This window comes from Salmo salar, chromosome 24 (assembly GCF_965601325.2).
Source record: "Salmo salar chromosome 24, fSalSal1, whole genome shotgun sequence".
NCBI lineage: Eukaryota > Metazoa > Chordata > Actinopteri > Salmoniformes > Salmonidae > Salmo > Salmo salar.
This window is the reverse complement of record NC_138314.1, coordinates 50,676,270-50,689,853: the sequence shown is the minus strand read 5'-3', so window position 1 is coordinate 50,689,853 and position 13,584 is coordinate 50,676,270. Positions and strand designations below refer to the sequence as shown.

Sequence of the window (13,584 nt, the reverse complement as noted above, 5' to 3'; positions counted from 1 at the left end):
CCCCCGACACATAAACTACTGCAGCATAAATACTGGAGGCTGAGACAGGAGGGATCAGAAGACACTGTGGCCCCATCCGATGATACCCCCGGACAGGGCCAAACAGAATAAGGCTGTAACTTAACAAAATGTGAAAAAGTCAAAGTGCTCTATCTGCCCTCCTCCCGACAGCCTTCCATTTTTGAAGACATTTATTTTCGTTGTTAGAGCAGCCACTAGAGTATCAAATAAAATAAAATCACATTTTATTGGTCACATACACATGGTTAGCAGATGTTAATGCGAGTGTAGCGAAATGCTTGTGCTTCTAGTTCCGACCGTGCAGTAATATCTAACAAGTAATATAACAATTCCACAACAACTACCTAATACACACAAGTGTAAAGGAATGAACATGAATATCTACATAAAAATATATGGATGAGCGATGGCCGTGTGGCATAGGCAAGATGCAGTAGATGGTATAGAGTACAGTATATACATATGAGATGAGTAATGAAGGGTATGTAAACATTATATAAGTGGCATTGTTTTAAGTGACTAGTGATACATTTATTACATCCAATTTTTTATTATTAAAGTGGCTGGAGATTTGAGTCAGAATGTTGGCAGCAGCCACTCAATGTTAGTGATGGCTATTTAACAGTCTGATGGCCTTGAGATAGAAGCTGTTTTTCAGTCTCTCGGTCCCAGCTTTGATGCACCTGTACTGACCTCACCTTCTGGAGGATAGTGGGGTGAACAGGCAGTGGCTCGGGTGGTTGTTGTCCTTGATGATCTTTTTGGCCTTCCTGTGACATCAGGTGGTGTAGGTGTCATGGAGGGCAGGTAGTTTGCCCCCGGTGATGCGTTGTGCAGACCTCACCACCCTCTGGAGAGCCTTGCAGTTGTGGGCGGAGCAGTTACCGTACCAGGCGGTGATACAGCCCAACAGGATGCTCTCGATTGTGCATCTGTAAAAGTTTGTGAGGGTTTTAGGTGACAAGCCAAATTTCTTCAGCCTCCTTAGGTTGAAGAAGCGCTGTTGCACCTTCTTCACCATGCTGTCTGTGTGGGTGGACCATTTCAGTTTGTCCGTGATGTGTACGCCGAGGAACTTAAAATGTTCCACCTTCTCCACTACTGTCCTGTCGATGTGGATTCTACACCTGCCTTGCTTGCTGTTTGGGGTTTTAGGCTGGGTTTCTGTACAGCACTTTGAGATATCAGCTGATGTAAGAAGGGCTATATAAATACATTTGATTTGATGGTGGGATGCCAGGTTGGCTGCTGTTGCAGGGGTCATGGTGGGATGCCAGGTTGGTTGCTTCTCTTGGTCATGGCCTTTAACTCTTGAAGTAAAATTAATGTCTTAACATCTCGATGATTTCTGAGACTGATTTGTTCTCTTGTTGTCCTCCAGAAAACAGTACGGAGGCGTTTGGGGATCCTCTGGATGCTGACAGCACTGCTGTCTGGTACTTCAACAACACTGATCTAGTAAGTCCCCCAACCCGAACCCCATAATCTAACCCCTAACCCCCAACCCCTAACCCCTAACCCCCAACCCAAACCCCATAATCTAACCCCCAACCCCTAACCCCTAACCCCCAACCCAAACCCCATAATCTAACCCCTAACCCCTAACCCCCAACCCGAACCCCATAATCTAACCCCTAACCCCCAACCCAAACCCCATAATCTAACCCCTAACCCCCAACCCAAACCCCATAATCTAACCCCCAACCCCTAACCCCTAACCCCCAACCCAAACCCCATAATCTAACCCCTAACCCCCAACCCCTAACCCCCAACCCAAACCCCATAATCTAACCCCTAACCCCCAACCCAAACCCCATAATCTAACCCCTAACCCCCAACCCAAACCCCATAATCTAACCCCTAACCCCCAACCCCTAACCCCCAACCCAAACCCCATAATCTAACCCCTAACCCCCAACCCAAACCCCATAATCTAACCCCTAACCCCCAACCCAAACCCCATAATCTAACCCCTAACCCCCAACCCAAACCCCATAATCTAACCCCTAACCCCCAACCCAAACCCCATAATCTAACCCCTAACCCCCAACCCAAACCCCATAATCTAACCCCTAACCCCCAACCCAAACCCCATAATCTAACCCCTAACCCCCAACCCAAACCCCATAACCTAACCCCTAACCCCCAACCCCTAACCCCTAACCCCCAACCCAAACCCCATAATCTAACCCCCAACCCAAACCCCATAATCTAACCCCTAACCCCCAACCCAAACCCCATAATCTAACCCCTAACCCCCAACCCAAACCCCATAATCTAACCCCTAACCCCTAACCCCCAACCCAAACCCCATAATCTAACCCCTAACCCCTAACCCCATAATCTAACCCCTAACCCCCAACCCGAACCCCATAATCTAACCCCTAACCCCCAACCCCCAACCCAAACCCCATAATCTAACCCCTAACCCCCAACCCAAACCCCATAATCTAACCCCTAACCCCCAACCCAAACCCCATAATCTAACCCCCAACCCAAACCCCATAATCTAACCCCTAACCCCCAACCCAAACCCCATAATCTAACCCCTAACCCCCAACCCAAACCCCATAATCTAACCCCTAACCCCAAACTCCAAACTCATAAACAGAAAAGGGGGACCAAATAATACGTCTAGGGGCATATTGTTTTGTCTCTACAGTCTCTAAGTCATATTGTTTTGTCTCTACAGTCTCTAAGTCATATTGTTTTGTCTCTACAGTCTCATATTGTTTTGTATCTACAGTCTCTAAGTCATATTGTTTTGTATCTACAGTCTCATATTGTTTTGTCTCTACATACTCAAAGTCATATTGATTTATCTCTGCATTCTCTGAATACTTTTTTTTGTGTCCGCAGCCTCTGAATGCCACGTGGTCGTCCCTGTCTAAGAAGGAGTGTCTGAAGTATGGAGGAGAGCTGGTGGGGAAGGCATGTAAATATGTTCCTGACATCACTCTGATCTCCTTCATCCTCTTCCTGGGAACCTACACTACCTCCATGATGCTGAAGAAGTTCAAGACCAGTCCTTTCTTCCCTACATGGGTCAGTACTTAACCCTTAACCTAACCCTAACCTTACTGTATACACCTACCCCTACCCCTACTGTACACACCTACCCCTAACCCTACCCCTACTGTACACACCTACCCCTACCCCTACTGTACACACCTAACCCTACTTTACACACCTAACCCTACCCCTACTGTACACACCTACCCCTAACCCTACCCCTACTGTACACACCTACCCCTACCCCTACTGTACACACCTAACCCTACTTTACACACCTAACCCTACTGTACACACCTAACCCTACTGTACACACCTACCCCTACTGTACACACCTACCCCTACCTCTACTGTACACACCTACCCCTAACCCTACCCCTACTGTACACACCTACCCCTACCCCTACTGTACACACCTACCCCTAACCCTACCCCTACTGTACACACCTACCCCTACCCCTACTGTACACACCTAACCCTACTGTACACACCTACCCTACTGTACACACCTACCCCCACTGTACACACCTAACCCTACTGTACACACCTAACCCTACTGTACACACCTAGCCCTACTGCACACACCTAACCCTAACCCTACTGTACACACCTACCCCTACTGTATACACCTACCCCTACCCCTACTGTACACACCTAACCCTACTGTACACACCTAACCCTAACCCTACTGTACACACCTACCCCTACTGCACACACATACCCCTACTGTACACACCTACCCCTACTGTACACACCTAACCCTAACCCTACTGTACACACCTAACCCTACTGTACACACCTAACCCTACTGTACACACCTACCCCTACCCCTACTGTACACACCTACCCCTACTGTACACACCTACCCCTACCCCTACTGTACACACCTAACCCTACCCCTACTGTACTCACCTAACCCTACTGTACACACCTACCCCTACTGTACACACCTAACCCTACTGTACACACCTAACCCTACTGTACACACCTACCCCTACCCCTACTGTACACACCTAACCCTACCCCTACTGTACACACCTAACCCTACCCCTACTGTACTCACCTAACCCTAACCCTACTGTACACACCTACCCCTACCCCTACTGTACTCACCTAACCCTAACCCATCATGGGTACCTTCCTAGCCAGGCCGATGCTGTTGATAGTGTCGTACCGTTTGTCATGCCATCGTGGTGTTGTGTCTGGACTATCATTAAATGTGAATACTTGTTTATATCAAATCAGTTTTCAAGGTTTAATTATTACGTGATTAAACTAATCATGTAAACATTAACTAGGAAATCTGGGCATCACGGAAAATGTTGAGATTACAAAGTTATAATTTTCCGAATATAACTCTTTGGATATTTTAATATCTGATCTTCTATTAATTAATGATTAATTGTTACCTCATTAGTATCATACCAAACGTCGTAAAATTCTTGGTTATCTGCACGAACCCTAGTTTCCATAATGAATCAGAAATATACAAATTGGCTTAATTATTTATTTACTAACTAACTAACTAATCACACAGAACTACATAACAAACAGTAGATATGGTTACTAACAACGATAGAAAAGCCCCTAGTGGACTAAGCCGATATGATGGCTTGGTAGACAAAGGAAAGGATTGGGGACAGAGAGAGCGGGAAAGACACACAATTATTTCACTACACACAGTATATAATTACATTAATTGAATGCTAATCCTTTGCACATGAATGGCCTCTCATTCGAGAATAATTGCAATTTATATATTTACACCCGTTCTCATAGAATAGATGCTTCAGCTAGTATTCTCATTCTAGATTTATGTAATTTCTAGCTGCAGACTAGTGATTATATGTCTAAGATTTGCTCTTATTCTGTAGTGATCGATAGTCTCAGCTAACCATTTCCAGCCGTGTAGCCAAACTACAGCTGTATTGTCTCCATGGCATATAGAGCTGTAGCCATTCCAACGTGGGGACTCTGTCCCTGTGTTCTCTGACTTCTTAACCATTTGAGACGTCTGGCTTACCGTGGTTCTCTTTGGCATGAAAAGTAAATTTGGTCACGGGAAGTTTTATACTCTGGAGTAGAAAAGGGCGGTTCCATGACGCCGAAGTAATGTCTATGCTCACGTGGGCGTGGCCATTGATTTGGTTAACTTTATATGAAAATCCAGACTCTCATTTAGAAGGTTAACACCACATTACATATTTTCACATATGTTGAATCACATATGTTTCACAATATTTAGATGGAAACCTGACAGTTGGGAAATGTACACTTATCTATTTCCTGTCCTTCATGAGATCACCAAATGAAACACACTCGTCATAACTGTCCCTTAAGTGTCCACAGACCATTCCCACATTCTCAAAAATATAAATATTCTTTAGTTCTCTCATTTTGGGGATGAACAAACACAGTTCTGGTAAACTCTCTCAGTACTGCATGGCAGTTTCTACCAGGTATTTATGACCTGTCATGAAGTCATCAAACTGTGGAGAGAGAGAGGGGGGCTATGATCCTCCCCCCAGGGCATGTCATGACAGCGGGGAACTTCCTAACCAGGCCATGCTGTTGATAGTGTCATATCGTTTGTCAATGCCTTTTCCACAACTTCGATGCAGTTTAATTCTATAGTAAAGAGACATTTTCAGGAGACACAGAATGTTTTTGAACCGTTAGAAGATTTTAAACTTCTCAGCGTTCAGAAGTAATACCAATCTTAAAGATTGCCTCTCTATCAAGTACATTACAAACAAATTTATAGGATTAGGGGCCCCAACCTGGTTTATGTGATAATGTTAAAAGTGTAACAAACTGTACTTCGGGGAAACAAACTTCTTAAATGGATACAGCAACACCTCTATTACACAGGGAGATCTGATACCTCTATTACACAGGGAGATCTGACACCTCTATTACACAGGGAGATCTGACACCTCTATTACACAGGGAGATCTGACACCTCTATTACACAGGGGAGATCTGACACCTCTATTACACAGGGAGATCTGACACCTCTATTACACAGGGAGATCTGACACCTCTATTACACAGGGAGATCTGACACCTCTATTACTCAGGGAGATCTGACACCTCTATTACACAGGGAGATCTGGCACCTCTATTACACAGGGAGATCTGACACCTCTATTACACAGGGGAGATCTGGCACCTCTATTACACAGGGAGATCTGACACCTCTATTACTCAGGGAGATCTGACACCTCTATTACTCAGGGAGATCTGGCACCTCTATTACTCAGAGAGATCTGGCACCTCTATTACACAGGGAGATCTGATACCTCTATTACACAGGGAGATCTGGCACCTCTATTACACAGGGAGATCTGGCACCTCTATTACACAGGGAGATCTGACACCTCTATTACACAGGGAGATCTGGCACCTCTATTACACAGGGAGATCTGGCACCTCTATTACACAGGGAGATCTGGCACATCTATTACACAGGGAGATCTGGCACCTCTATTACACAGGGAGATCTGGCACATCTATTACACAGGGAGATCTGGCACCTCTATTACACAGGGAGATCTGACACCTCTATTACACAGGGAGATCTGACACCTCTATTACTCAGGGAGATCTGGCACATCTATTACACAGGGAGATCTGACACCTCTATTACACAGGGAGATCTGGCACCTCTATTAGACAGGGAGATCTGACACCTCTATTATACAGGGAGATCTGACACATCTATTACACAGGGAGATCTGACACCTCTATTACACAGGGAGATCTGACACCTCTATTACACAGGGAGATCTGACACCTCTATTACACAGGGAGATCTGGCACCTCTATTACACAGGGAGATCTGACACCTCTATTACACAGGGAGATCTGACACCTCTATTACACAGGGAGATCTGACACCTCTATTACTCAGGGAGATCTGACACCTCTATTAGACAGGGATATCTGACACCTCTATTACTCAGGGAGATCTGACACCTCTATTACACAGGGAGATCTGACACCTCTATTACACAGGGAGATCTGACACCTCTATTACTCAGGGAGATCTGACACCTCTATTAGACAGGGAGATCTGACACCTCTATTACTCAGGGAGATCTGACACCTCTATTACACAGGGAGATCTGACACCTCTATTACACAGGGAGATCTGACACCTCTATTACTCAGGGAGATCTGACACCTCTATTACTCAGGGAGATCTGGCACCTCTATTACTCAGTGAGATCTGGCACCTCTATTACACAGGGAGATCTGGCACCTCTATTACACAGGGAGATCTGACACCTCTATTACACAGGGAGATCTGACACCTCTATTACTCAGGGAGATCTGACACCTCTATTACACAGGGAGATCTGGCACCTCTATTACACAGGGAGATCTGGCACCTCTATTACACAGGGAGATCTGGCACCTCTATTACACAGGGAGATCTGACACCTCTATTACTCAGGGAGATCTGACACCTCTATTACACAGGGAGATCTGACACCTCTATTACACAGGGAGATCTGACACCTCTATTACACAGGGAGATCTGACACCTCTATTACACAGGGAGATCTGACACCTCTATTACACAGGGAGATCTGACACCTCTATTACACAGGGAGATCTGGCACCTCTATTACACAGGGAGATCTGACACCTCTATTACATCTTCCATACACATGGAAAGGAGTGCCTATCAATTGCAGGCCTTGAGTCTGGGTTGGTACATGGCCCAGAGATTGGCCTCAGACAGGCTCGGGTCAACTGAGCTTTGGAGAAATACGCAGATTCAAAGTGGAGTCCGTAATTTGCTTTCTAATGATCAGGATTTTTTCATCGAAGAAGTTCATGAATTTATCAGTGTTGAGGTGAAAGCTAATCTCCCTTGTTGAATGCTGCTTTTTAGTTAGCTTTGCGACAGTATCAAAAACACATTTTGGATTGTTCTTATTCTCCTCAATTCGGTTGGAAAAATACACCTAACCCTACTGTACACACCTACCCCTACCCCTACTGTACACACCTACCCCTACTGTACACACCTACCCCTACCCCTACTGTACACACCTACCCCTACCCCTACTGTACACACCTACCCCTACTGTACACACCTACCCCTACCCCTACTGTACACACCTACCCCTACCCCTACTGTACACACCTACCCCTACTGTACACACCTACCCCTACCCCTACTGTACACACCTACCCCTACCCCTACTGTACACACCTACCCCTACTGTACACACCTACCCCTACTGTACACACCTACCCCTACTGTACACACCTAACCCTACCCCTACTGTACACACCTAACCCTACCCCTACTGTACACCCCTACCCCTACCCCTACTGTACACTCCTACCCCTACCCCTACTGTACACACCTACCCCTACTGTACACACCTACCCCTACTGTACACACCTAACCCTACCCCTACTGTACACACCTAACCCTACCCCTACTCTACACACCTCCCCCTACCCTTACTGTACACACCTACCCCTACTGTACACACCTAACCCTACCCCTACTGTACACACCTAACCCTACCCCTACTGTACACACCTAACCCTACTGCACACACCTACCCCTACTGTACACACCTACCCCTACTGTACACACCTACCCCTACCCCTACTGTACACACCTAACCCTACTGCACACACCTATCCCTACTGTACACACCTACCCCTACTGTACACACCTAACCCTACCCCTACTGTACACACCTAACCCTACCCCTACTGTACACACCTACCCCTACTGTACACACCTACCCCTACTGTACACACCTACCCCTACTGTACACACCTAACCCTACTGTACACACCTAACCCTACTGTACACACCTACCCCTACTATTGTGACTGTCATTGTACATGTATATCTCTGTGTAGGTAATGTTTGTAACCCTAATCTGTGCTTGGTTACATGTGTTTCTCTCTGTGTAGGTGAGGAAACTAATCAGTGACTTTGCCATTATCTTGGCCATCCTGATCTTCTGCGGCGTGGACATGCTAGTAGGAGTGGACACTCCCAAGCTCATAGTCCCAACTGAGTTCAAGGTACGGCTAATTTCAGATGCATATCTACATTACTCAGATACCACATATTTGTTTTAAATGTACGTTAGATACAATTTCTAATATTGCATGGTGTGTGTGGGTAAACATACAGTTTATATACACGTGTATGTTTTTACTTTTTGCTGTGTGTTGTTACCTGTCGCTGTGTGTTGTTACCTGTCGCTGTGTGTTGTTACCTGTCGCTGTGTGTTGTTACCTGTCGGTGTGTGTTGTTACCTGTCGCTGTGTGTTGTTACCTGTCGCTGTGTGTTGTTACCTGTCGGTGTGTGTTGTTACCTGTCGCTGTGTGTTGTTACCTGTCGCTGTGTGTTGTTACCTGTCGCTGTGTGTTGTTACCTGTCGCTGTGTGTTGTTACCTGTCGCTGTGTGTTGTTACCTGTCGCTGTGTGTTGTTACCTGTCGCTGTGTGTTGTTACCTGTCGCTGTGTGTTGTTACCTGTCGGTGTGTGTTGTTACCTGTCGCTGTGTGTTGTTACCTGTCGCTGTGTGTTGTTACCTGTCGCTGTGTGTTGTTACCTGGTGTGTTGTTACCTGGTGTGTTGTTACCTGTCGCTGTGTGTTGTTACCTGTCGCTGTGTGTTGTTACCTGTCGCTGTGTGTTGTTACCTGTCGCTGTGTGTTGTTACCTGTCGCTGTGTGTTGTTACCTGTCGCTGTGTGTTGTTACCTGTCGCTGTGTGTTGTTACCTGTCGGTGTGTGTTGTTACTTGTCTTTGTGTTGTTACCTGATTGGAAAGGCGCACACCTGTCTATTTAAGGTCCCACAGTTGACAGTGCATGTCAGAGCAAAAAACAATCCATGAGGTCGAAGGAATTGTCCGTAGAGCTACAAGACAGAATTGTGTCGAGGCACAGATCTGGGGAAGGGTACCAAAACATTTCTGAAGCATTGAAGGTCCCCAAGAACACAGTGGCCTCCATCATTCTTAAATGGAGAAGTTTGGAACCACCAAGACTCTTCCTAGAGCTGGCCGCCTGGCAAAACTGAGCAATCGGGGGGAAGGGCCTTGGTCAGGGAGGTGACCAAGAACCCGATGATCACTCTGACAGACCTTCAGAGTTCCTCTGTGGAGATGGGAGAACCTTCCAGAAGGACAGCCATCTCTGCAGCAGTCCACCGATCAGGCCTTCTTGGTAGAGTGACCAGACGGAAGGCACTTAGTAAGAGGCACATGATTGCCCGCTTGGAGTTTGCCAAAAGGCACCTAAAGACTCTCAGATCATGAGAAACAAGATTCTCTGGTCTGATGAAACCAAGATTGAACTCTTTGGCCTGAATGCCAAGCGTTACGTCTAGAGGAATACTGGCACCATCCCTACGGTGAAGCATGGTGGTGACAGCATCATGCTGTGGGGATTATTTTCAGTGGCAGGGACTGGGAGACTAGTCAGGATCGTGGGAAAGATGAAAGGAGCAAAGTACAGAGAGATACTTGATGAAAACCTGCTCCAGAGCGCTCAGGACCTCAAACTGGGGGGCGAATGTTAACCTTCCAACCTTTTTATTTTATTTAACCTTTATTTAACCAGGTAGGCTAGTTGAGAACAAGTTCTCATTTACAACTGCAACCTGGCCAAGATAATGCAAAGCAGTTCGACACAAACAACAGAGTTACACATGGAATAAACAAGCGTACAGTCGATAACACAATAGATAATCGTCCTCAGATAATCACATGGTTTGCTTTCGCCGTAAAGCCTTTTTGCAATCTGACACCGTGGCTGGATTAACAAGAAGTTAAGCTTTATTTTGATGTATTACACTTGTGATTTTATGAAAGTTAAATATTTATAATACTAGTTTGAATTTCACGCTCTGCAATTTCATGATGTTGGCCAGGTGGGACGCTACCGTCCCACCTGCCCATAAGAAGTTCAGTGTCCAAAGAAGGGCCCGATGTTTACAGAATGGTGTTGTCTGCGTAGAGGTGGATCATGGAATCACCCGCAGCAAGAGCGACAACGTTGATATATACAGAGAAAAGACTCGGCCCTAGAATTGAACCCTGTGGTACCCCCATAGAGACTGCCAGAGGTCCGGACAACAGGCCCTCCGATTTGACACACTGAACTCTATCTGAGAAGTAGTTGGTGAACCAGGCGAGGCAGTCATTTGAGAAACCAAGGCTGTTGACTCTGCCGATAAGAATGTGGTGATTGACAGAGTCAAAAGCCTTGGCCAGGTCAATGAATACTGCTGCACAGTAGTGTATTTTATCGATGGCGGTTATGATACCATTTAGTACCTTGAGCATGGCTGAGGTGCACCCGTGACCAGCTCGGAAACCGGTGTCGTGTCTTTGGCTATGCCGGATTAAGTGATATGACAGGCTAATTTATAAAATGATTTCTCTGTAATTAATATTACCTGATTAAGCTAATCATGTAAATGTAATTAACTAGAAAGTCGGGGCACCACGGAAGAACGTTTATAGAGATGTTATCTTCCGCATAAACTCTTAAAATACTTAGTAATATTTTACATCGATAGCCGTCATCTCAATCCTCACCTTATTTTCAGTCTCATAATGAAAGTTGTAAATTCTTGGCTATCTTCACGAACCCTGGCTAACAAGTTGAATCAGCAATACAAAATTGGGTTTAATTATTTATTTACTAAATACCTAACTAATCACACAGAATTACAAATACACAGAATACAATGACATCATACAGAAAACGTCCTGGTGGACGGAACCTGTATCATGGCTGGTTGCACAAAGGAAAGGGGGTTGGGCTTGAATGAAAGAGCGGGAAGATTTAGGAACAAAGAAACAGCAGCTATGCTATCGTAAATACATTATCTTATGCATTCTAAATTACCGCCCATTTGGAAAAGGAAAATGCAATAAATATTTACTCTGAGCTGCGCTTCGGTAGATTGGTCGTAGATGCTGGCCGGGTTGGCCAACAGATCTTCCTGTTACTCGGAAGAATGTCTCTGGTGGTCAATTGGATAAGTGGTGGTATCTTCGTCCGGTCTGTTAGACTGGATCCGTCGTCCGTCCTTTCCTAGCCCACGTCTACAGCGGCCGCTGCTAACTCAACGGCTAGGAAGTAGCACTTCTGTAGTGAATAAGCTCAAAGTTCATACCAGTTCATACCAGAGCTCACGCCGAGGTTGGCTTAGTTCTGTACTTGACATGTGTGTCCTTCTAACGTAGAGGCTGCAGACCTCCAGTACTGGAACCACCTGGTTATCTTTTCGTCAAAGGATTATATAGTGGGGAGGGGGAGGGAGGTGTTTCATCGTTTATAACCCCTGTCTCTTCACAGGGTTGGGTTACTGATCGAGCAGGGCACTTTCCTTAATGAAAAGCCAAATCTCTCATTCGGAAGCTAAAATTACATTTCATCTCCTAACAAACATTTTCAATATCAAACATTTCAATTGCATAACAATTCCATGTGACTCTGATAACTAGAGGGTGTATACTTTCTCATATACAGTTTATGTCGTCCTGTCATCAGTCATAATGTCTCAGATAACAACCGAACTGACATACATACTCATTACGTTCCCAAGCATATTTCCAACTGGTTTTATTAACCAAATATGTGGTACCTTTCCACATTTGTTTGATGTTCCCAGACTCTCTATATTTAACAGGACAGCAGTCCTTCAGTAGGGTCAGTAAGAGAGGAAGAGAGAAAGGTATTTATGGGGGGGGGGGTCATAAACCTTACCCACAGGCCAACGTCATGACACCGGATTGCACAGCGGAGAAGGTACGGTGGGATTCGAAATGGTCAGTGATCTGTTTATTAACTTGACCTTTCGAAGACTTTAGAGAGGCAGGGCAGGATGGTTATAGGTCTATAACAGTTTGGGTCTGGAGTGTCACCCCCTTTTAAGAGGGGGATGACCGCGGCAGCTTTCCAATCATTAGGGATCTCAGACTATACGAAAGAGAGGTTGAACAGACTGGTAATAGGGGTTGCAACAATTGCAGCGGATAATTTTAGAATGAGACGGTCCAGATTGTCTAGCCCAGCTGATTTGTACGGGTCCAGGTTTTGCAGCATTTTCAGAACATCTGCTATCTGGATTTGGGTGAAGGAGAAGCTGGGGAGGCTTGGGCAAGTAGCTGCGGGGGGTGAGGAGCTGTTGGCCGGGGTTGGGGTAGTCAGGAGGAAAGCATGGCCAGCCGTAGAGAAATGCTTATTGAAATTCTCGATTAGCGTGGATTTATTGGTGGTGACAGTATTACCTAGCCTCAGTGCAGTGGGCAGCTGGGAGTGTCACGAACCGGCTTGAAGCCCTTAACAAAAAGGGAGACAACGTGGAGATAAGGAATATCAAAATATATTTATTAACTAAGGTAACCTATATACAAATAAACAATAGTGTGTCTGCATGGAGAGAGTCCCCCAATGAATGTGGAAGATTTATTCTGGGACCCGGGCCCAGGTGTTTCCCATGACAACCCTCCCGGCTCCACCCACCGGCATCCTAATAAGGAAG

At 45.7% G+C, this 13,584-nt stretch overlaps 1 protein-coding gene across 5 annotated transcripts in view; it reads left to right on the top strand.

The window, feature by feature from the left end:
• slc4a4a (solute carrier family 4 member 4a) overlaps positions 1-13,584 on the top strand; it is a 220,119-nt gene that overhangs the window by 169,565 nt on the left and 36,970 nt on the right. For all 5 annotated transcript variants that reach the window (XM_045706591.2, XM_045706588.2, XM_045706590.2 and 2 more), the window contains 3 exons: positions 1,403-1,479; positions 2,881-3,066; positions 8,986-9,099. In XM_045706591.2, the coding sequence (XP_045562547.1) occupies positions 1,403-1,479; positions 2,881-3,066; positions 8,986-9,099 (377 nt within the window). The remainder of the gene's footprint in view (positions 1-1,402; positions 1,480-2,880; positions 3,067-8,985; positions 9,100-13,584) is intronic.